General features: G+C 38.6%; 2 protein-coding genes across 9 annotated transcripts; one reads left to right on the top strand and one right to left on the bottom strand.

The window, feature by feature from the left end:
* Positions 1-998: 998 nt before the first annotated feature.
* LOC113033351 (myogenesis-regulating glycosidase-like) lies at positions 999-12680 on the bottom strand. Its single transcript, XM_026187069.1, has 7 exons — positions 12553-12680; positions 10535-10588; positions 10123-10401; positions 8581-9112; positions 5857-6661; positions 5655-5764; positions 999-2698 (listed from the first exon to the last, which is right to left on the bottom strand). Exons 1-7 carry the CDS (start codon positions 12663-12665, stop codon positions 2351-2353), a joined length of 2241 nt encoding a protein of 746 aa, XP_026042854.1. The 5' UTR covers positions 12666-12680; the 3' UTR covers positions 999-2350.
* Positions 12600-23481, top strand: izumo1 (izumo sperm-oocyte fusion 1). Of its 8 annotated transcripts, none has more exons than XM_026187075.1 (12): positions 12600-12655; positions 13028-13097; positions 16925-17187; positions 17343-17417; positions 17574-17657; positions 17779-17799; positions 19026-19115; positions 19365-19492; positions 19704-19854; positions 20651-20819; positions 21250-21327; positions 21414-23481. In XM_026187075.1, exons 3-12 carry the CDS (start codon positions 16986-16988, stop codon positions 21469-21471), a joined length of 1056 nt encoding a protein of 351 aa, XP_026042860.1. In that variant the 5' UTR covers positions 12600-12655; positions 13028-13097; positions 16925-16985; the 3' UTR covers positions 21472-23481. The 8 variants fall into 8 exon arrangements, with proteins under 8 accessions (XP_026042860.1, XP_026042859.1, XP_026042856.1 ...); XM_026187074.1 differs by lacking the exon at positions 12600-12655 and adding an exon at positions 12661-12717; XM_026187071.1 differs by lacking the exon at positions 12600-12655 and adding an exon at positions 12703-12817.
* Positions 23482-25373: the final 1892 nt, after the last annotated feature.

Genomic DNA, 25373 nt, shown 5'->3' with positions numbered 1-25373 from the left:
CGAATTTCACCTAGTCTGATCGCAGGTAAATACACATAAGTCATTCATGACAATACATACAGTACTTCTCTAGATGTCACACGAAAAACAAACATATACCATATGCATAAATAAAATTAAATATTTGTTCTTTGGCAGTCTACCTTCACTCAATCACGGGGGGGGGGCAACAACAACAAAATATTTTTACACAGAAAACTTTCCCTTTAACATTCACATCTCAAACAGTATGTGATAGCCAAATCCACTTATTGTGTTTTAAGTGAATGTCCTTTTAAAAACCTTCATAGATACATGTTATATTTTACATTTTGCGATCTAACCTATTTAACATAGGTTAGATTCTCACACAATCTCACACAAGCTTTCCTGGTTTCACAACAAAGTAAGGTTACTAAAAAGAAGTACGAAATTATGTATGCATCCATTTACTTATTCATTTGAAGAAATGCTGCTGTGTACTGTGTCAGTAAAAACCATTCTATGTAAAATTTTAACATTTCCTGTGGTAGGATCAAGAATGCAAGAAAAAAAAAAACATAAACACGGCCAATTTATAGGATTTATCATTTGTAAGTTGCTGTAATTCCAAGACAAATTCAGACATAATAACACTGCTGTTTTCATTACTTTCTAGCGAGGCATTCAAATTACTTGGTGTGCTTTACTCTCATGCTGGCAATAACTATGAAAGAGCAGACAAACATTTAAACTCTTCATGCGCTTTGCAATGTCACTGCTTTGAAACACTGCATCAAAAACATCAATGTATGTAGAAATGTGTTTTATCCCTCTGGTTCTCTTTGCTAAGGTTGGCATACCATAGATTAGCTAATAAGGCAAATGAAGCCACAAGGCAGACATAGATGGCACACTAATATATGGCATCTTTGAGAATAATAACTGTTTTACAAGGTAAATCACTTATAATAATAGAGTAGTGTGCAAAAGTCTTGAGCCACCCCTCATTTCTCTTTATTTTAAAGTTATGACTAGGAAATAGGACAGCAATTTATTGAAATACAATTTTATGCCTGTCAAACTGTGTAAACCTTGGATTTTTGTTGATTCGGCTAAAATAAACAAAAAAAAAAAACAAAAACGGAAATATTTATATGTTTTTGAGACCGGCTGGTAGCAAAACAGTCCCTAAGATACAGTTTAAAATTGGTTCCTTACAAAGTTGTCTGTGATAAACACAACAGTAGTTCATCCCTTGTGTTAGGTGTCTTCCTTTAAGCTCTAGTTATTCATAGGTCAGTGTTAAGTGGCTTCGCAAACAATAAACACATCTAAAAATAGTCAGCTACACGACTTGGGCTGAAAACAAGTAAAAGCCAAAATCCATAGAAAAAAAAATCTGAAAGACCTTCAGACAAGCCTGGACAACTATTGCCCAAAATACACTTAAAAATTGCAAGGAAGTTTGGCTCCTTCGAATTAAAATAAGACAATAAGAAGCGGTGCAAGACTTTTGCACAGTAATGTATAACAAATATATTACTGTGGATCAATAATAAATATCTTTTAAATGTACCCTGAGCAGTTAAGTTGACTTGTGCAGACTTTTTAAATAAAAAGCATAAAGCAGTAGATTTTGGCACTAAAATAATATAATGGCACTATAGGTTATGGGACTTACTGACATAAAAGTATTTGCAGCTTATTGTTAACCCCTTTATTCATCCCCAGAATCATGCATATTTAAAAACATCCAACAGTATCCACAAATAAAAATTAATAAATATAAAGAGCAATTAATCAAAAGACTGTAAAATGTAGATGTCAGTGCAATGCAAATTAATGCATGTTAGCTTAAAAAGTTAAAAACACAGACTTAAGTATGGCTATAGTGCATTTTTTATTGCCTAACCCAGTCACCCCCAAAAAGACCCCCTAAATGGTACAGTTACTTCTATTAATAAGCTAATGGAAATAATATTAACCCAAAACCGCCGCCATGCTTGCTGTAGAGCTTTGGGCTTTGAGAAAAAAAAACAACGCAGTATTAGATGGCCACTAAGGCTAAGAATGGTGATGATACAATCACAGATCGGATCTTCTATTGGCTGTGAAAGGCACACAAGGATGAGGATTAGCTTAAGGATGCAAAATGAGAATTAGAAGGTAATTCTAATTCTTTGGGCGGAGGGTTTTAATCTGCAGGCAGAAGTCCTGACAAAGAGCAGGATGGAAGAGACATGAGGTTAATCTTCATTAAAATGTCACTCTACTCTCAACTCAAGCTTCTGGTGGTGCCTCCCTGCTTTTACTTGGCATGTGTGCTCAAACTAATGTGTGCGGACGCGTGCGTGTGTGTGTCAGTCCGGTTTTCAATTCTTTAATGCCTTCAAAGAACCCTTGTAAAGAAAGCGATCTCATCCAGGTCCACAGGGTAATCAGTGAGGTACATGGGACCTTTATCATAATGTTCCCCCTTGTAGCTTTTCCATCGTCCTGCAGGCAAGTAGATATCCCTCTCTTGCTTTCCTGGCTCCAACACTGGCGCCACCATGAGGTCATCCCCAATCAGGAACTGGGAGTCGATCTTATAGGCAGCCTCATCATCATTGGCAATCCACCAGAGGGGCCTTATGATTGGGTCTCCTGTATCAAGAACCACGTGTGCCAATTCAAGAACTTTTGGTGCCACCAGAGTTTCATGGAGCCCTGTGAACTTCTGTGCTATCTTTACCACCTGCAGATGCACAAAGACATTGAGTTAGCATGGAGCAGAGGCCACCTAACAGACAGCAGAGTAATAAAACCATCCACACGTCCTGCTTCAATTTATGCATCAAAGCACATAGAAAAAGAACTGACTTATTGTTTTTGACTTGTGATCAGTACTTGTATATTTTCTAGGAGAAATATTTGTTAATGAAAATGGCATTTTATTTATTCTTTTTTTTTTTTTTGAGAAAAATCTGATTTTCTTTAGCGCTTTACGGTGTACGGAGGTCAGAAGAAGGTAAGGCAACATTCACTAAGCCAGAGAGACACAAGAAAATGTTTAAAGCTTCTAAACCTTGTGTACAGGGTAAGTTGACTTGGATGAGTATTTTTATATTAAAATCAACTCGGAGCCCACATGGTCTTATAGCTGGACAGTCAGAGGGCATGATCTGGAATGCTTTTTAGAAATTAACCTGTCTGAAACCATGTTTACATCTCTAAAGTGCAAAACTGCTGTTAGAAGTATAAATCTTATCTGGGCATTCTTCTCTGTCATCCTGAGAGAGAGATTTTTGGTGTCCAGTAGGAGGACTTGAAAAAAAAAACTACTAACTGTTTTTGCTGCTGTATTGTTATTTGTTTTAACTTTTTTTTTTTATTTCTATCATGGTACACTACATGCTACATGTATTACAACACCACCCACTCTATGCAAGATCTTACCACATGGAGTGATCATAAGAAAAGTAAAGAGACCACATTAAAGCACTTCATTATGCTGGATGGCCTAAAACAAATAGGTCAGGACTCACAGTGTTCCCACAGTGTGGTCAAGTATGTCATGGACTGAAAAGACTGGTACCTAGAAAATGTGTCAAGGAAGAGGCAGAAAAGAAAAGCTGACTGAAGTAGATGAAAGGCACCTCAAGATTTTAAGTGCTATAGACAAAAAGCAGACCACTGCTGATTTTCAGGCAGCGATAAATGCTTCTAGATCAGAGTATGAGGTTTCCAGAATGACCATAAACTGACGACTGAACAAATAGGAAGGAATAACTGAGCGCTGCAAACAGAAGCGTTTCAGATTTGCCAACAAGCACAAACACTGGACTAAAGATGACTGGAAGAAGGTACTCATACAGTCGTAAACATAAGAGTCCAAGTTTAAACTCTTTACTTTCGCAGAAGAGCTGAATAACATTTTGATGCGAGACTAGTTACGGTGTGAGTTTCCATTTCTGCAAATAGCATGGGGAGATTAGAGCAAAGCACCAGTATCATTAATAGAAAGGTCTAACAAAACATCTTGGAGCATCATGGAATCACTTTTGAACTAAAACTGATTGCCATGGGTTCATTTAATGACAAGAAAAGGCAAGACAGACTATTTGACTAAGAAAAGGGAATCTGATGCGCTGGCCATATATATATATATATATATATATATATATATATATATATATATATATATATATATATATATATATATATATATATATATATATATATAAATATATAACTTCTAGTCTTAAACATTTTTTTGACAAATTTCTAAAATATTCTTGTTTTCTTTTTTATAACAGGTAAACAGATTTCATTTAACTGGTATGCATACCCTTAAATTCCCCATAACTGGTCTTTGTAGACCAGGGGTGTCCAAACTCTGGCCCGCGGGCCAACTGCGGCCCGCGATCCATTTTTAATTGGCCCGCAAGTAATTTTATAAATAGAATAGAATATGGCCCACACTTCAACTTTTGCTTACGTGTATTGCACTTCTTAGTTTTAACACCAGGGGGAGCTACTGTTGATCAAGGCAGTTGCTCCACCAAAAAGGACAATCACAGAAGAAATTTACCCCAAGTTACTAAACATGGCAGAACCAAAGAAGCGAAAGGTAGAAAGTGAATGCAGAAATATTCAGACATAGTGAGAGAGTGAATATTTCTTCATAGAATTCAAGGGGAAGTGTTTCTGTTTGATCTGCACTGAAACTGTGGCAGTTATGAAAGAGTATAATGTACGACGTCATTATGAAACCAAACATCAGGCCTATGCATCCTACACTGGTGCTGATCGAGTGCAGAAATTAAAGCAAAGGGTAGCTCTCCTGCAGGGTCAGCAACAGTATTTTTTTCGTGCACTCCTGTTATTAAGTCCAGTTCAGTCTGTTAATGTTGATAACGGTTTCAAACGAACGTTAATAGGTGTGTTGCTAAGCCTAATAACTTAAATAACAAACTTGAAATGTACCCGTCCCATTTTCCCCTTTATTGTTTTTTCTCTGTACTGTAAATCTTCTGTCTAAGAAGAAATCTGAGGCTGCTGTTCTGAGAATGAGCTACCAAAGCCTTTTCTGAATAAATCAATACAGATCCATTTATGGAAAGTTGTGATGAAGGCAGTTTTGTCTTTAATTATATTCAACAATATAACATATTTGACCACTTTTAAGTGTTTTTCTAACTTTAATACACTAAAGTTAAGGTTATATACCTAATTTCTAGTAAGTAGCCCAGCCCCTCCTATATTTTTATGTATGTGGCCCTCAGTGAAAAAAGTTTGGACACCCCTGGTGTAGACCTTTATGGTTTAAACTTTGGCGCCCTCCTGTGGTAGTTTTTAAACACACCAAAAAGAATTTGAAGCAACAATTATTCTGTCATTTCTCTACAAGCAAACAAACAGCCGCTTCACGATAATGTAAAGGTTAAGTTTAAGCGTCCCGTTCATTATTTAATCTGTAATTAGTATTTTGCACTATAGTACTGATAGAGCAAAAAAGATCATTTTTACACCAACTGTAAAATGTGTTGCAAAATTGTTACAAACCCTATTACAAATGTTGCAAAAGTGTGTATGTGTGATGTACACACACACACAATTTAGTAAATTTAAATGCAGGAAAAGCTAAGAGGCTACACACTGTAAAATACTTTTCTACATCTAAAATTCATCGCTTGCTTTATTTGGCTTACCTCATTGTCATAAGCCCATGGAGGTATGGAGAACTGCATGGCGGGCATAAAGGCAGATAGCTCCAACCATCTGATGTACAGTTCTCTGTCTGGCAGACCATTTAACCCACCTTAAACGCAGATGAAAGACTGTCAGATAAAACCAGATCATAGAAAATCTGTTTTTTTAACAGAGCTAACACTCTTAAAATGCATGCCATACCTGCAGTATGGTTCGGGTAGGCATTTCCTCCTATCATATCAGGTAAGACAAACTGGTAACCCAAAATGCCTATAGTCAGAACAGTAGGGATGATGGACTTGAGGCCGAGCTCGTAACCCCACACCGAGTCCCTGTCAATGATCCTGAAGAAGCAGGAGATGTTCTGACTCTGGTAACCAACCCTTAGCTCAGCATGCTCCATAAATGGTATAGCCATCTCTGTGTAGCGGCGGGTGAAGGTGGAAGGGTTTGACAGTGGGCCCAGGGTACTAAACTGACGGGGCAGGTAGCTCGTTTCTCCTGCATCAAACTTGAAGGAGGTCACCCCATAGCGACTTTTGAGCATGTGCAAGTTTGAGGAATACCATTCACGAGCGTCTGGGTTTGTGAAGTCCAAGATTCCTCCAATCCCGTTCCACCAGCGAACCAGAGCGGGCAGTTCACCGCCTGGCTCACGGACAAATAGCTCTTTCTCCACAGCTGCACCAAAATTTATGGAGTCATAGTTGATAAAAGGGTGCGTCCAGAGTGTAACTTGAAAGCCGCCCTCTCTTAGTTTGTCAAACATGCCGCTTGCATTGGGGAACTTCTGCGGGTCAAAGTCAAACTCTCCGTAATCTGCTGTGTAGCGGTCATCCAGCTCCAGATGGGAGCAGTTGAAGCCATGCCTAGTAATGTCAGCGGCATAGCGCAGCAGCTTCTCCTGAGTTACAGCGGTCTTGTAGATAGCCCATGTGGACCACACTGGTTTTTTGAACAAATCAGCAGATGGGACTTTGATAGGCTTTGTGAAATACCGGCGCACCTGAGAAAAGAACATGAATGATTAGGGGGGGAAAAGAAAAGAAAAGAACATGAAGTAAGTGATTTGAGATGTTTTTAAATGTGTGGTTATTGTCTTTCATTCAAGCCTGCACAGGCTTTGTGCTTGATTAAACAAGTGTAAGGAAATATGCCTACTGGCATCCTTACAATAACCAGATAAATTAGCTTAGGGGTTGCTTGGTCCCTTACAGCTTGAGAATTTCAGCTTTCCGTGTCAAGAAATAACCAACTACATAAGCCAATTTTTAGACTTTTTCTAAAGATTTTACAAACACACTATAAGATTATAATATTGATATCCTCATTAAGAAAGCATTTACAATTGGGGAAATCATTATTAATTCATAAGTTTGCTCTCTTACAAAGAAAAAACCTGAAAAAAAATCACTGCATAAAAGTTATAAATTGATTTGCAGGTTACAGAGTGAAATAAGTACTTAATACCCAAGAAAAATATGACTTAGTATTTGGAGGAGAAACCCTCCAAAGCACTGTCATGTCATCATTCACCAGGTTTGCACACATCTCAGGAGGGATTTTGGCCCACTCATCTTTACAGAAACACTCTTAATATTTTAGGTTTCTTGGCCTTCACTTGGCAATTCGAAGCTTCAGCTCCGTCCACAAATTTTTTAATAGAATTAAAGTCTAAGACTGGCCACGCCAAATCTTGACGTTTTGTACTTCTTTCGCCACACTATCTTTATCTTGATGCTATGTTGGAAGACCCATCCACAACCCATACGAAGTATCCTGGCTGAGGGAAGTAGGTTCTCATCCAAGATTTTACAGTACATGGCCCTATCCATTGGCCCCTCAATGTGATGGAGTTGTCCTATATTCTCAGAAGAAAAACAGCCTCATAGCATAATCTTTCCACCTCCATGCTTCACGTAGGGAATGCTACTCTTTGGGTCATACCCAGTATCTCTCTTCCTCCAAACCCAGACATGTAAAGTTGATGCCAGAGAGCTTGATTTTAGTTTCATCTGACCACTGTGCATTCGCCCAGGCCTTCTCTCAATCATTTAGATGTTCACTTACAAAACTTGAGATGATCCTGTACATTTGCGTTCTTGACCAGGTGACCTTGCGGGCGCTTCAAGATTTCAATCCATTATAGCATAGTGTGTTGCCAGTGGTGACAGATCACAGCTTTGAGGTGATCCATCACCTCTCTTATGATAGTCCTCGCCCATGAGGCAAAATCTCCATGCTGAGGACATTGATGGTCATTTTATACTTTTTCCAATTGCACCAACAGTTGTAAACTTCTCCCCAAGCTTCCTACTGTAACTTATACCAGCCTTTCGTAGGTCAACAATCTTTGAAAGCCTTTGAGAACTCTTTGGTCTCGCCCATGGTGGTGGACAGGTTGGAAGAGAAGAAATTGATTCTGTGGACAGGTGTGCTTTATACACATAGTGAGTTGAGATCGGGAGTATCTGTAACTGTGACTTCAGGCTGGGTTGTAGGAGATTAAATACCTTTTTCACTCAATGACAAGCAAATCAATTTAGTCTGTAAATTTGATGTAATGTCCTTTTTTCTGGGGTTTTGATTGATATTCTTTCTCTCTCCATTAAAAATGAACTACAATAAAAATTAGAGGATTTCCATTTCTTTGGAAGTGAACAGACACTTAAATTCAACAGTAAATCAAAGAGTCATTTCCCCAACCTAAGTATATTTTCTGGAATGTTAAAGATTAAACCTGCTCTGCAGGGGAACAAAGAATTAATGGCAGTAGTATTAAATTAAAAATGCATATGCAGGATGGGACAAGTGTTTCTGGTCCAGTTATTTGTTGTACATCTGAGTATATATCCACTACACTTTAAATTGGCAGCTTTTAACATTATTAAATATTTGTCAAATATCCAGCATAATTACACTCACCATGTACTTGTGAATAGAGGTGACATCTGACCCCACACAGACTCTATAACTGAGTTCAGGAAAGGTCTGCTGTCTTTCTAGTGGTCTGAAGGGAGAGTCCTGGTACCGGGCCTGGAACCTCAGTGTCCTGTTCTTCTCTGACCAGCCCAAATGAAACGGTACTGAGTCGTTAATCTTAATGGCAGTTGCATTTGATGACAGCCAGTACCGCTCTAGAATTCCTCCAAAAGCATTTCGATTGGAGTAGACGTCACTTGCGATGAAAGGTTGTGGTTCCTCTTCTCCCTGAAATCTGATAGGCCAGTACTGTGTTGCCGTCTCTGCCCCTCCATACCAATGAGAGTCATTATAGGCCATGACATGCTCTACCAAGTGCTTATTCTGCAGCTCCTCCCAGCGAACCCGATAACAGATCACCGTGTCCTTTGGACGAACTGTTTGGATAAAAAAGTTGAGCTTGCCAGAATCCGACTGAGTGCAGCTCAGAATATCTCCCTCCTTTGAGCAAGAGTCCACATCCAGAGTACCAGACCTAAGATTAGGTGTTTAAAAGAAAGAAAACAAAGGGGCCAGTTAAACACAGTTGATATTATTTGTGTTTTAAAACAAATTAGTAGTAGTGCAACAACAAAGAAAATGTTGTAAGTTCTATTCCGTTGTTCTAGTTGTCTGTGGAGTGATTGTTCTATAGCTATTTCTGTCGGTATGAACTCTGCTGGCAAAGGACACATCTATTACAGTCTTCCCTAAGGGTGTAATCATGTGTCTGTCTCGTCTGATTTTTCATCATCCATCCAAACACTGCAGACAGGCAGACTTAAAGCAGATACAAAGAAGAAGAACTCTGTCAAGACCAACAGAAGTTACAAAGGCAATGAGTCCACGATTTGCTGGGACTTAGTTTCACAAGAGAAGTGTTTGTGGAGTGTCTTGATTTGGATTGCACAGACATTCCTTTGGTCCTTATCTCAGCTGTAAGATAAAATTATAACTAGTCATATTTATTACCCTTATAAGTAGCAGAGTTATTTTAGTTTTGTATTTTCTAATTCTAATTTCAAATTTTGTAATTCATCTTTTATTGTTTAAAAATGTTTAGCTTTAGTTTTTATTAGTTTTAGTCTTTTAAATAGTGACTGAATGTAGGGCATATGCAAAAGGCACAAATTTAAAAAAAAAAATCTGTAAAGGCGTAATAACAAATTTTAGCAAATTAAAATGCCAAAACTTATTTTAACTTTTAGTTAGTTTTCCAAGTTCATAAAATCAGTTTAATTACAGTTTTTTTTTAAGTGTAGTATTTATTTCTATTTTATTTAACAAGGTCAGTTTTAGGTTTTGCTTTAGTTTTAGTTCATTAAAATAACCATGACTAGTAGGCAATCAGGCAATTCAAATAATTAAATTATTAATCAAAATGTATCTTGTTAAAGGAAACAAAAACGCAGATGATTCTCTGTACAGTTTCCTAAGCATTAAAAGCATAGACAACAAGTCCAAAAAAGACAAAAAATTTAAAAATAATCAATAATATGAACCCACCTGAATGCCATAGTGAAGACAACAGCCCCAGCTTGGTTGTGAATAATAAAACCATCCTTGTTCAGGTCTAACAACGCTATCTTGAACAACTGGGTTTTACGAAGCGACACTGAGTAATAGCACCAGGCGACCACAGCAGCTAGAACCAGCACACAGCCCAACATACTTGCCATCACCAGTGGCCGACCTTCATGAGAAAGTTTCTTCTTAAGTGGGGAGCCTCCGGGTCCCCCAGCCATCTGCTGCTCCCCAGGAGCCACCGGCACTATTTGATACATGCTGAAGGCGTGCGGGTTGGAAGAAGAGTGGCAGGAATGGACAGCTGTACTTAACTTGCTGTCAGAGCTTTTGAAACAGAAATATAAATCTGTGCACTGGCAGCTGTGGGAGTTAAGGGAAAACTGATGTCTACCTGCCAATCTTTAGGAATGTCTCCATTTCTGAAAAAGGGCTGATATATCTGCTCCTGTGAGGCAGACAGACAGATGTTAGTTTAAACCACAACAAGTGTAAAAGAAACCCAAAAAAACAATAGAAATAAAACACCATTAATATCATCATCACATCAAATAATGAATGGAAGCTAAATCAAGTTAAAGTGCTAAAAGAATAACAAGTAAATGAGTACAGGACATGAATATTGACCAATCTACCGCAGACTTCATCACACTGGCTATCTATCTATCTATCTATCCAATTATCACTGCTGATGTTAGCTTAAAAGCGCTGCAGACAGGAAAAAAAACAAAAATGTCTTAGTGATGCATTAAAAATATTAGTTCATGCTGCAAAGGCATAATTTTCACACCAATCAAACCGTCTTAGTGACCTGATTTTGCCTCATGGATGGGGGCAATATCATTATGGAAGAACTCACTGCAATCAGGATTTAAATTTAGATGCAATAACACTTCCCTCACAGAGACAAGTACACAAAAAACATGCCATCAAAATAATACCTCCCAAAGAACAACAACATTTAGAAATATGTGCAATAAAGAATTCAAAAGCACAATAGTCATCTTTCAGGGTTTTAGAAATCACATCTGGATGCAGTCACAACCAATCAGCAGCATAGTTACAGGCTAAAGATGACAATTTTGAGCATAAGGGGTTACTGTTTTACCTTGAATTGTCTGTCACTGAACACTGTTTTTGTGTAGCATTACTGTATTGGCCCTGTACTGTCTCTACACTTGCTTTTATTATTATAGCATAGTTCAACAGCATCCAGCAGAGAGAGAGCGAGAGAGAGCACAGGGCTTTTAATCTGGTAAATGGCAGGTATCCAGGCTCTGCACAGGCACTCATGGTGAGAGAGCCAGCAAAACTGTAAAAACAGGCTGTGATCAGAGGAAGCGCAGACACCAAGTCAGCAGGATTCAATTACATTTACCTCAGGTAAGAGCACCTTTGGGATGAGTAAATAATAGCCCTCAAACAGCTGTAGTGCAGCAAGCCCACAGTTTTCAGATTGATAAGAATGCAGTCATCACCAGCAGAACCATACTTAACTTCCCCACAGATAAACATTATCCTTCAGCTCCACATCCTTCTTTTATTGTGATGCTATTTAATGCCAGTATCGCAAGGAGGAACCGAAATCTTGCAAAAATATTCCAGACACAGGGAAACATTTTCCTCTATATGTCAGCTTTCGCTCCAGTGAAGATCCTGTTCCTCATTTCTATGTAATTACTGACAAAACTGTACCATTGCTCAAATGTAGAATTAAGTTGAGAAAGCTCAACTTGGGATCCATTATAAATCAATTTATTCTATTAAGGGAACTTAACAATGAAGGCAGACCAGTCTTAAAATGTTAGAGATAATCAGTGCTTTTTAAGAAACCTAGCAATTAGTCTTGAAACTGTGGGCTGAAATCATATTAATCTTTAATGGCTATCGGAATGAAACGTATAACATTTTAAATTAGGCCACAGGGCCCGGTGCAGTACAACAGGCTCCATACTGCAGGTTATGCAGGGGTTTCTAAAAACATGCACATTAACTACACAGTGACTACGAACTGTTCAAGGCAAATACCTAAATTACAACAAACACTGAAAACGTCGTCATCTGACTTTCTGAAAGGATCCCAGTGGACACAGACGCCGTCCAACGACGTGTATGTTTACGTTATCTATCCACGCCCGTGTCAAGCTGGCGTGTAACCAACTAATCAAACACTTCCGATATCTGATCGATCCCCAACAAACACTCACTCGACTCGGCCGTTGACGCCGAGTTGGGATATTGCCGTAACAGTAACTCGCTCTACCAGTATTCACGAACTGATTCAGAAGACCGTGCTCACAATTAAAAGCTATACTCGCCATGACAGTAACACGCAAAAAAACGTTGTGTCACATACAAAACATTTTAACTGCTCTTAATAAAGCTGCGACCACAAAAATACATTCACCTTACCTCCACATCTGACCACACTCCGGGGTCAACGTCTGTGCGCGCGGAAGCCTGCGGTGCAGCGACAGAGGCGTAGTCCCACCCAAACGGAGCGAATGCGAAGCTGGTTTGTCCATCGATCTGTCATTCGTGTACAAGTTAGCGCGGAAGGATTCTGGGAAATGTAGTGTGAGAACAATATCGTCACAGAGCCAAAAAACAGCTTCAAATTTGTTTATTGCTGGCTGCGAACAATGTGAAACGCACAAGAGAAAGGCAAAATGAAGGGGTTATTTTGACTATCGTTAACGTTACTTTTAAATTTTTATATTTTCCTTACCAAATCGTTGGTGCTAGCGTTGTCCGTGGAAACAATTCAAATCTCAAACGTTTCATTCAACTTGTAGTGAATGTGTGTGAGGATTGGGGGGGGTGTTATTGTTATTATTAGTATTTTGTATTTTTTTTTTTTTTTTACGATGGTTGTTTGTAACCACAGATTACCGTCTTCGACCCTGTGACAACAACAACTGGAGTACACTGCCTTACTTCCCGAACAGACCACAGAGGTGAGATCATCGAGAGCGAACAATAATGTTATTGTGGCTGTAAGAGGTTTTCTACCGCTGGGTGACAGCAACAAGCTATGAATAACAGGGCAGCTGAACGACACGACCATGGCGAAGTAGTCGACTCTTGTCTTATTTTTATATCCGTGAGTTCTTTGATGTTCTAAATGTTTTTAAGTTTACTATGAACTGAGAACTAGAGATGTAGACATATATTTTATTTAATACCACACTGGCGAAATTCTGTCGTTACAGCAGCGCAAGGGACAGGGAAAAAAAGAAAAATAGAAAAACATAAATGAGAAAAATTTTCTACAAAAAAGCTAAAATATTATATTTGGTCAAATAAACCAAAATTTTCCTTTTTTTTATATGTACATGAAGTTCAGTTGGAATAATAATATTATATTTGGTAAAATAAACCAAAATTTTCCTTTTTTTTTATATGTACATGAAGTTCAGTTGGAATAATAATATTATTGTATAGCCTGACTGCTGTACCACCAGTGTGAAAATCTACTAGATTACTATTTGACTAGTAGGCTAGCTAAAGTAAAATGTTTATAAAGAAGTAGCAGAGGTAAAATTTAACTCTGATTTATTTAAATGTTGACCTGCCTCTGAAATCCAAACAATTAGGAGACACAGAGTAACAGACACAAAGGAATGGTTGCTTTAAGGGAGAAGGCAAAGATAAAACTCAAAACAACCCTTGACTTTATTTCCAGGCAGAGGTCATAGACAGTAAACTCTAAGCAAGACCAAATTTTATACACAAAACAGGAAAAAAAAGGCAGTTGAAACTGACACCATGAAAAAAACCCAACAGAAATCTCAAACCATTTCTATGTAACTACAATTTTGTAAGAGAATTGTGAAATTTAAGTATTGTGAAATTTAAGTATTCAGTCATTGATTCCTTATTTCCTGCATATTCCCTGGAGAAAATCAAATGATATTAATAATAAAGAATAGAGAAGGTACTAGGCAGAGGCTTAAAAATATATGCATCTCCTGTGAGTCATCTGCACTGGCAAGACAATTCACCATCTAGGGATGTAGTTTAGCACAGCAGGGCAAGGTCAGACAAGACGGCACTTGAATTTTTCTATTTAAGAAAGAAAATGCAGCTTCCCTACACCCAGTCAGAAGGATCCAGCCCAGTGTATGACCTTCAAAACAGCCCACAGAATGAAAATGGAGCTTGTCTGTTAAGTGGTTAGAAGTCAAGTGACTTTAAAGGTGACTCTTAATGTAATGTACAGCTTAGTAAGGCTGTGGTTAACCTGAAACAATTTGAATTAAAATTATTTATTTTGCAAGTTATTCTTTGTTTAATGGATATTTCTTTTCACAGTCATGTGAATAGAAAAGAATTGTAGGCATTCCTGTGGAAAAGCGAAGTGCATGTTACTGCTTCCTTAGGAATTAAGAGGTTAAGTAACACTTGATTAATTGAGCAGCAGGAAGTGGGAGCACCTCTAAGGAAGCAGAATGTTTAGCAGTTTGGAGCATTCAGATACGTAACACAATGCTTCAACCTTCATAGGATTGGACACCGAAGCAAGAGAAACTCAGAGAAACTACAAAGAGCTCAAGGGCTAAATGTCAGACTGTAGCATGTTAAATGTTAGATTTCATGGCAGCACAATTAGAAGAAGACTGAACAAGGTGACTTCTGTAGAAGGGTTGCCAGGTGAAAGCCCCATCTCTAAAAAGAATATGGGAGCACACAGCATGTCCAAAGACAAATAACACCAAAATGGAGATGTTTGGCCATAATGCACTGCGCCATGTTTAATGAAAACCAAAACACGACATATCAGCACAAGCACCTCGTACCAGCTACCAAGAATGGCGAAGGAGGGGTATCAAAGGTATCCCCTTGGAATGGTTTAGGTCGTACCTCTCCAAGAGGACTTTTTCTGTGAGCCTTGATGATTTTATTTCTTCCCCAGCTCCTTTTACTTGTGGTGTCCCGCAGGGATCCGTATTAGGCCCAATTCTTTTTTCAATCTATATGTTGCCCCCTAGGCCTAATCTTTAGGAAACATAACATCTGCTTTCACTCATATGCCGATGACACCAGATTTATCTTCGGTTTAATAGAAACACCTCTACGCCCATGGAATCGTTAGTCAAATGTCTCGGCGAAGTTAAAACCTGGATGGCCTCAAACTTTCTTACCTTCAACGAGGATAAAACAGAGGTAATTATTTTTGGACCAAGCTGTAATTTCAATGCCCCAGATTTGGACTTATGTAACCTAACATGTGCTGTTAAAACGCATGTAAAAAACCTGGGGGTTCTCTTGGATAGCAAACTTACATTTGAGAAACAAATTAATTCATCCAATGCGTTTTAGAATTAAATTCAAAATCTTACTTTTAACTTATAAAGTGCTAAATGGCCAGGCACCGGACTATTTGTCTGACCTTGTGCAGCTGTATACGCCCTCTAGAGCCCTTCGATCAAGTGATCACCTACTCCTTACTTTACATAAGTCTAGGATGGTTCATAGAGGAGATCGGGCATTTGTAGTTGTGGCACCGAAAATGTGGAACGATCTACCTCTCCACATTAGAAAGGCCCCAACTGTTACTCTTTTTAAATCGCATCTTAAAACATATTTTTTTACTCTGGCTTTCGAAACTGTAGGAGCGTTACCAATTCTTTTATCCTAATCTGTTTTTAATTATCAGTTGTTGTTAATGTCACTGTTTAATTGTTATGTTGTACAGCACTTTGGTCAACGCCCTGTTGTTATAAAATGTGCTTTATAAATGAATAAATGAAATGAAATGATGTATGGCTGTTTTGCCCTGGGCACCTTACAGTCATTTAGTCAAGCATGAACTCCTCTGTATACCAAAGTATTCTAGAGTCATCTGTCCGATAGCTAAAGCTTGCCCAAAACTGGGTCATGCAAAAGGACAATGATCCCAAGCACAGCAGCAAATCTCCAACAGAAGGGCTGAAAAAGAATCAAGGTTTTCATTTTTTGTGCTTTATTTTTTTAAAAGCTAGGACAAGACATGGACTCCAAATTGGTACCTTACCACAGTTCCACTTAATTGTGTGTGGTGATCGTGCTCAGCTCCGTTCAGTCTAGGATCCAGCATTTATAACAGAGGGACAAAAAAAGATATAGACTATTGCAAGGTGTTGCAATGGCATGCAAAGTCCAGACTGAAATGCTGTGGCAGGACCTTAAAAGAGCTAACAAATGCCCACAAACCTCAATGAAAGCACTGTTGTAAAGAAGCGTGGGACAAAAATTCCTCCACAATGATTTGAGAGCCAGAAAAAGTCATACAGAAAACAAATACTTCAAGTTATTGTTGAGGTGGTTCTACAAGCTATTGACTCATGGGGTATACTTAGTTTCCCACAGGACTGGATAGTTTCACGTGAAATCTTTCTTTTTCATATGACTGTATGTGTGATGATGCTGATATTCTTTGTCTTACTATGCTAAATCTCTTTGGCTTTGGTTGTTAGTCGGGGTTTTAGTGAAGCTCGAAGGTGCTTTTCACAGTTTTATTTTAAACTGATTAATCTAATGAATAATTGGCCAGGCGATCAACAATGAAAATTATTTTAATTTCTCATATTATTAAGGACATATTCATCAATTTATTTTTATTTTAAAGAAATAGCCAGAATGGTTCAAACACTATGCCAAATCATGGTTAAAGGGAAACAGCAGAAAATGTGATAGGAGTAATAGTATGACAGCAGCAGTAATTGTAAAAGTACCATTTCAATAAGAGCAACAGATGAAATGGTGATGACAGGGACAATGATATTTGGCAGCTGTGTTTCAGAAGCTTTCACTGGAGCCAAAGTGACTCATTCTGCAGAGGAAAACTCAGCTGCAGAGGGAAGATGCCATTGATGCTGGTGTCCCTGCTCTGCTGTGTCACTGCAGCCAGGGCCTGTCTGCAGTGCGACCGCAGCATCCGAATGATGCACGAGGACTTCATCTTGTCTGCTCCCACTCTGCAAGACCAGCTCGACTTGCAAAGTATTTGTGACCAAGCCTATGTGACCTACATAGAGACCAGTCAGGAACGAAAGGGGGTCATTGGTGAGATCAGGAAACTGTTATATTGTAGTTCTTCTCTTCCGATAATGTCAGGCCAAAGATATAAATTTATAAATACTTATAAATAAACTAAAATATAAGTGTAAGGCAGTTAAAATGATCAAAATAAACCAAATAGCACTGTTTTTTTTGCTTAGATCCCACTACTCTATACAGAGCCAAAACTGAATACCAGAGTGAATTTGATCGCTTCTTGAAAACCAAGCTCACTGGTGAGAAACAAAAAAACAATCTATCATTCTTATTCTTTCCACTCAGAAATAAACAGTAGCTGTAAACGCACCCAAACACTCCAACATGTAGAAGGCCATTATTACTTTTCATTATATCATCACTGAAAGTATTAAAATGTTAAAATGTCTTTTAAGGATCTATAACATTTGAAGCTGTTCAGATCATGGAGAAAGGCAGGAAGATTTTAGAGAAACATCTGGATGCTTTCGTCCCCAGTGGTAATTTGCATAACAGTCGGGGTTCTGCAAAGTATGAGGCAATAAACTTTTTGTAAGTCATCGCTGTGAAAAACATGCATTAGTTTCAGATCATTTATTATCTTTTTTTTCTTTCCCTCAGAATTATGCCCCAACATATGTGGTAAGTACTGAGACTGTGACAAATGATCTTTTAAGAGTGACTCATACAGATTTTTCCAGTGACAGTGGACCGTAAAACTTTGATCGAGAGACGTGAGACAACTGTAAAATGTTTTTTGCTGTCATTTGACAAACCAATGACTTTTCATTTATTTATTTATTTTGGTGTTTGATTTGCATACTTTCCAGAAAAATGTGTGGTCTCATAGGGATCAGTACCAGGACCAATTTAATGTTCAGTATATGTAGGCTAGAAAGGTTAGCACCATCGCTTGAAAGTCCCGAGTTTTAGTCCATCAGGGAGTTTGGGACTTTCTGTGTGGAGTTAACATGTTCTTCCTGTGCTTTTGGAAGTTCCCTCTGGGACTCCGCCTTCCCGCTACAGTCCAAAGACATGCATGTTAGATTAACTGGTGATTCTTCATTGACTGTAGGTGTAAATGTGAGCATGAATGGTTGTTCATCTTTGGGTTAGCCCTGCGACAACCAGACAACCTCTCCCAGAAATACCCAACTCTCACTCAATGACAGCTGGGATCGACTCCAGAAGACTGCAAAAAAAAATTACAAAAGCGAATATCAGCAAACTTCATAAAATCAAACTCATACAAATCATTTATTGGTCATTTTGAGATCATATGACCTGCTCCCACAGTCTGGGGACTAATCCTATAGCATACAATTACTATTGTTTATTAATGGCACGAAATGGCATGAAAAGTAAGTAAGGTGTGTGTGTGGGGGGGTGCTCACTATTTCCATCTCACTCTGGGGGGCTGTTAGGTCTCTAGTTATGTCCCCCCCACTTTCCATTACAATAAAGTATTTTGAACTGATTTCAAACACTTGTAATGGAAAGTGTTTCTAAGTGTTTTCATTTCTGTTTTCCTACTGGCTTTATTTTTATTTTTATCAGGTTTCCCTGCCTTTTTTTTCCTGATGTTAAACTTCAGTCTTCCACCCTTTATACTTTTCAAATATCCTTTTTCTATTTTGTACTTGTTGTTATCTGCTGTTTTAGGTAATCCGTACTGTAGTTTTGCCTATGTGTCTATTCTGTAATGTGTGTTATGTGTTTGTTGTAAATAAGTTTCTAAAACCCCTTTTACATAAGTGCAATATATATTAACTGTATTATGCATGATTTTTTTTTCTCTGTGTTGCTATACATCATTTTATATCCATGTAGTATTTATTTTAGAGGGTGTGTTTGTGTGTCATTATCAGGGCTTCTAATTAGAAGAGTAATGGATTGCATCTCTTGCCGCTACAAAGTATACATCTGTCCCTCTCCGACTGGACAACAGGACTGTGGTGGTATATTTTAATTTATTTGTTCTCGTGTTAATGCATGAGTGGATTAGGAGGAGTCATTCCTATGTGTTGGGACTGCACCGTTCTTTAGAGTGCAAAGATATATGATGTCACGAGTGTATAAATGTGTGCTTACGCGAGTGACTGCTGCTGCCTGTCCATGTGAGACACTAATGAAAAAGATTATTCAAGTAATCCTGATTCAGACAAATGGAGGATCCCACTTTCTCCCTCCTCTCAACCTTTGTCCAGAGTATCCGGTGCAGGCTGAGGAAGGAGGCCAGGCTTTGTTGAATTGTTTTCTTCCGTGGCACCGTCTTCTATTGGGTAGACCGGAGTACCACTACTCCTGGGTGCCAGGAGCATCAGAGACTGATAAGGTCTCATTGCCATCACTGATGACAAATGAAGGCACAAACATTAAGACACCTAAATACTTCAATATAGATACATTTTGAAGTATCTGCATTCATCTGTAGTCTCTGTATTAGGTTTCTTTCCATATTCAGCTCCACAGTATCATACATATTTACTGTCTGACGGTTTTACACCCCTAACTTGAAACTATTCCTTCCTAATTTGTAAACACAGATGAATGAAAGTGACTTCAGTGTCTTGGTAGTGACAGAAGACTCATCTATTGTCTTGAATCAACTGCGTTTGGATGAAGAAGGAACATACCGCTGCTCCCTGCAAGCCCAAAATGGGACCATCTTCTATCAAGCCACTTTCCCACTCACCGGTACACATACATCCAGCCATCCATTAACTCATCTATTTTATTCTGCTTTTCCAGTTTAGGGGCTCGCCAGGTGCTGGAGCCTATCCCAGCAGTTAGATATGCTGTATTAAATAGAACTGACCATTAAGTACATTCTGAGTTGCTAAACTTGAATTAATATACATCTAGTTCTAATAATTTACACAGAATGTTGTTGGCTGTTGTCTCTTACCTCAGTAAATGTCACAGATTTTAGTATTCTGGTCTGAGGGCTGCTAAAAATAAATTTAAAGGTCATTTAAGACACAACAAATAAAGAAGTAAATTATAAAAGAAACAACTTTACTGCATGTTCAGAAAAGTGCTAAAACTATCTGTATTTTGGGGCTTTTTTTAATTACACTTGTTTGTTGTTTCTGTAATATTCTTCTCTTTAATCTTGGGACTTCCTCGTATTTTTTTTACTGCATTCTTGTTTCTTTTTTTTTTCTTTATGGACTTCCACAGAATTGCAAAACGCTTTCATTCTTATACCACAGCAGTTTTTTGTGAAAATTCAGGTACAGTTTGCTACAGTAATGTAGTGTTATTTGTCAATACACTTGAATTAACTGCTGATGCCATTTTTAATACTATAATACATTAGTGTAATGACACTTAGCAATGTAAATGTTTAAGTACACAAAAAGAACAAAGTAAGAAAATGTAAAATTGCAAAGTGATGGTTGGTACATAAATTAACAGACAAAAGCTGGCAAATCCAGCCGCCTTTACTGTAATTTCAAGGGAAATTTCTTCTTCTCCTCCTTCTTCACAGTCATATCGTCGCCTCACCAGACTCACTGGCCTTTAGTCACTCTGCCCTCCCTGCCTCATGGAGACAGCTACTCACCTTTTCAGCCTACGGAGGCCTTGCTTGTGCCACTCATTGCTGTGGTTACGGCTTTGACTCTGACAGCGAGCGTAGGACTCGCAGTTGTCCTGAGGTGAGACACAGCCAGTGGGTGGAGGGGAGAAAGAGGGGACAAGAGGTTTGCAGGAAGGGTGGAGGTGAAAAAGGTAGCACAGAACAGTCAGAGCACGACAAACTGAATAATGCAAGTCAAAGGGACTGGCCGTGCTCGAGTGCAGTTTGAGGACTGAATTATAATTTGTTAAGCGATCCCATGTGCAATATCAGTCTACGTAAATAAGGTCATTGTTTACATTTGAAGTGAATTACGCCGATAAGTTGTTTTCTCTGAAAGTGTCGTCACTTCTTCCAGGAAGTGATGACGGCACCTTAGCAGCAGGTGTTAACTTAGATTTCCACCTCAAGTTCTGCGTGGTAATGGGTAGTTCTGTCTTCACAATCTAAAAACAAAAAAGCAATTAAAAAAGAAACTAAATCGCTTCGTGTGTAATCCTTTCTTGTAGCGTGATGATGAATCAGCAAAGAACAGCAACAGAACTGAGGAGAAGGAAGAAGGAGGAAAACGGGACCGAAAACATGATGTGATAACTGAACTCAGTACAGTAAAAACACACTTTAATAACAGGAAGGTTTTTCTTCACTTCAGGTTTGGCGTTTTGTTTTGCAGTGAAATAAATTTCCCAGCAGAAAGTGCCATGTCATTTCTAGAAATCACGTGGAAGTGAGAATACATTTTGGCGACATGCAAGTGAGGCCAAACATGACATGGGTGTCATGTTTGAAAGACGCGAAAAAGGAATCAAGCGAAGTGATGTCAGCCAAGAAACAAGTTTGCGGATTAACAAAACCAGACTATACAACACAGCTGAACTCAGAAATGCAGAAATTCCCCAGAAACCCCTCGACATTAAGCAACAGCTCACTGGAAGACAGTTATGTTTCTCTCGTTCCCCCTGAATGAAGCGATGTTGTTATCACGTGGGCGTTTATGAGAGGAATCAGGGATGAGATAAATCTCCCGGATTGCAGTGTTTTTCAGAGATTACTAACCACAGCCATCCAATTAATCCTGGATAATCCCCTTGTGAGGAAGGAGGGGGCTAAAGCCAGGAGCAGACGTTTTCATCAAAGATTCAACTAATGTTTAGTTACTCATCTGTTCATTCAGAAGTACACAATAAGGTCAAAAGCCCCCTTTTTTTTAGCATTTGCATTATTACTCATGTTTTAGTCATTCTGTTTTCTGCCACACTTGATGATATCAGCTGCTTTGGTTTCAAATATAGTCTGTTTACTCTTCACACAGGCTCGGTCATGATCTCAACGCCAGTGCTCGACGTCCGTCACGTATCATTTAGCTGCTTCTGACTGCCTTCTTGTCTTGTTGTGCGCATACGAAGGGATGTTGGTGTGAAACCAAATTTCCTGTGTAAAGGCGCTAAGGAATCATCAACAACAGCAGCAAATTCACACCTGTCTTTTGCCATTGTGTCACATGAGATCATGACTGGTAACAAAGAAAAGTAAGTGAAAGGTTTAAAAATGAAAGCAATCAGTTGATATTGTATGAGTCACTGCCAATTGGAAGTCACCGGTGAATCGTTGCTCAGGTTTTCAGGGTAATTCCTGATGAGCGTATTTTAATCACTGAAAGCTGGCTTGGGTTATGAGCAAAGGCAAATGAAACAAAGGTCGCAACAGTGTGAGGGGGTGTGTGCGCGGAGGCTGAAAAAGAGAGAGGCTGTGGTCTGTCTGGATAGTGACAGGATGTATGTGTGGTGTTGTTTCCTGTCTGGCTCACTGACATGGGGGCGAAAGCTGAAAAAAAATCTTTAAGACACCCTCACGCAGAGATAGTCGCGTCACAATCTTACAACTACGTGGGTTTATATGTGTGTGTTTTTAACCTAATATGCAGTCTGAGGCTACTGTAAATGCATGCTCAGCGACTTCACTGACAGCCATGATGAAGTGTGCAGTTTGAGTGTTTGTGTGCACATACTGCTGTGGACTGAAATTGCAGCCTCAGCAGGGAGAGGGAATGACAAAGTGTGAGCACTTCTGGAAGAGCAGCAGGCAGCCACAGGGGAGGGCGAAGAGGGAAGTAGGAACAAGAAGAAAGTGGAGTCAGAGGTTTGAGTGGGAGAGATCTGTGGGAAGGCAGACTGATTTTTAATGTGGGTTATGAGGAAACGAGGACAAAGACGTCAGATTACACCTCGTGATAAAAACCGTCCCACACTACACATAGAATATACTTTCACATCAGTGACCTATAGTTGTGGAATGACCTCAAGATTGTTGTCTTCACTGCCATAACAACTTTTATTGGAAAATAATTTAATAAAAGCATCAGAAAATACTCCTAAAACTTGGCTTTAGTGCTTGGGTGCTTATCAGTAGTTAAATATTCACAACTAAATATGTAAAATCCTATGATTAATTACTAGCTATTGTTTGTTATGAGGTTAATGTGTTTGAATGGTGTGATCAGATCTGACCAAAAGTGGCAAACACATTCACTTCTCATCATATTGACGTGTAGATATTAATAGATCTTGAGCCCACAATTACGCTCATGTACTTCAGACTGCTGAGATAATGACAAATACAGAACACAAAATCCAGAGTTCGTTTAGGTTCCCCCCCCAACACACAACATGAAGGAGGCTTTGAAGTCACCAACATGGTAACTTAACTGTAACCATTCACCATGAATACCATCAGTCTGCTGCTCAGTCCCCCAAACAAAGAGTTTGCACTGTGTGATATTTGAAATTTAACTTTAAAAGGAAAATAAATTGTTTTATATTTCAAATTGAGAGGTGGCACTTTTTTTCTATAGTAGTCTGAAAGGTTTCTGCTAAGACTTCCATCTAATTTGTGACTTCTCTTGTTGATCACAATGCTTTTAAGTTACTGTAAGTCTGACAATATGTCATTTTTTTAAAGATACAATACTGTGCAAAAGTCATGAATTATCTCTCATCTCTTCATGATTTGTTAGAAAAATTGGGAATGGGTTATTGAAACGTGCAAACATAAATCAAAAAAATGGACTGTTTTTTATGTAGTCTAGTCTCACTCATCGATTCACACACACACATTCATGCAGCATTTTATATATACCTAAGTGCTCTCTAACACTCACACACTCACACTCATACTTCATCATGTGGACTGGAGGAGTCTGAGATCAATCCCCCGACCTTCCAGTTGGTGGAGAACCCGTTCTAACCCCCAGGACACAAGGAGGACAATTTTGGCTTAAAAATGGTAAAATCCATATCCTCTTTCTTATAAGTTTCTGTTATTTATTTATGGAAAGTAAATAATAAATCTTCAAAAAATATATATTTTTCCAGCTCATGCATCAAAGATACACTTCATGACATACTGTAGTTGCTGTCTGCCATGCTTGACATGAACCTGTTACCACTACTCTGGAACCTGAAAAATATTGTTTAATAAATTGTTGACCCCAAAATAAGTTGTGCCAAAAATTGGTCCACCCCAAGGATTGGGTCCCTAGACACAAACGGAGTAATATAGTGTACGCGCTTAAGTGCCAGAAGGATTGCCATGATTTATACATCAGGGAAACCTGATGTAAAATCTAAAACCAAAGTGCCTAATGGCAAGACCTAAAGTTGTTGTTTTTTTGCTGAGTTTCCTGTTATGTGTAGACATAATACGGGTCTACATATCCTTTGAGTCAGGTGCCTTTTGTGCTTGAATGATTCATAGGTGAATGTCAAGCCGTTCAGGTATAAGGACATAAAAAAGAAGTGAAAAAAGCAGCCAATGTTCAAAGAAAAACTTTGAAAGGCCTCCAGAAAGTCTTCCGAACCAGCCCACTACACCACTTTAAAGCATTATTACATTATTACAAGAATTTGTTATTACATTGCTTCAAGAAATTCTAACTCCCTGGGAGCAAAGCAGTTTTATATAATGAGGGCAGACTTGAAACTTGTGGATAGTCCTGTATTTTCTGAGTAAAAGTTTCTCGTAACTGAAGTGCATCATGTCTTTTCCTTTGTGTCATTCCATCCACCGCCATTCACCTATTAAAAATTTATTGTGTGCTATTTTGTGATGAATATGGTTAGTGCTTATTCAGAGTTAATCCCACATGTTTCTCATTGCACACCACAGACGCAGCTAAAATAAATGCAGTTTGAGGAAACTACCTGACCTTTTAAAATGCAGTTGCGAATTTCTCATAAACATTTACTTCTTGTATCATACTTGAAATAAAACACACTGGACATCAGAAGTGGATAGGTCTGTGTTTAATAACCTACTTTTCCCAATGCCCCTTTGCAAAAAAAGAAATTCATGCACTGTAATCCATAACTACCACACGCCTGAATCATAATTAAATAATAAAATGTCTGTGCTTTTCGTGTCTGCAGTGCAGCAGAGATTTTAGTTATGCTTTTTTAAATACTCCACAGAGCAGCTTTAAATTTTCCAGCAGAATAAAAACATTGTCAGTGCTGACATTTTATGTTTGCAGCATGGACCTACAACAGAAAAACACGGTGGTGCGGGATTAATCTACGCCGAAAAAAAAACACTCAGCCTTCAGTCTTTCCGCTGAAGGCAGGCGTTTCGACCGGGT

This window comes from Astatotilapia calliptera, chromosome 12 (assembly GCF_900246225.1).
Source record: "Astatotilapia calliptera chromosome 12, fAstCal1.2, whole genome shotgun sequence".
Taxonomy (NCBI): Eukaryota; Metazoa; Chordata; class Actinopteri; order Cichliformes; family Cichlidae; genus Astatotilapia; species Astatotilapia calliptera.
The sequence above is the reverse complement of the archived record's forward strand: the minus strand, read 5'-3'. Positions and strand labels throughout refer to the sequence as shown.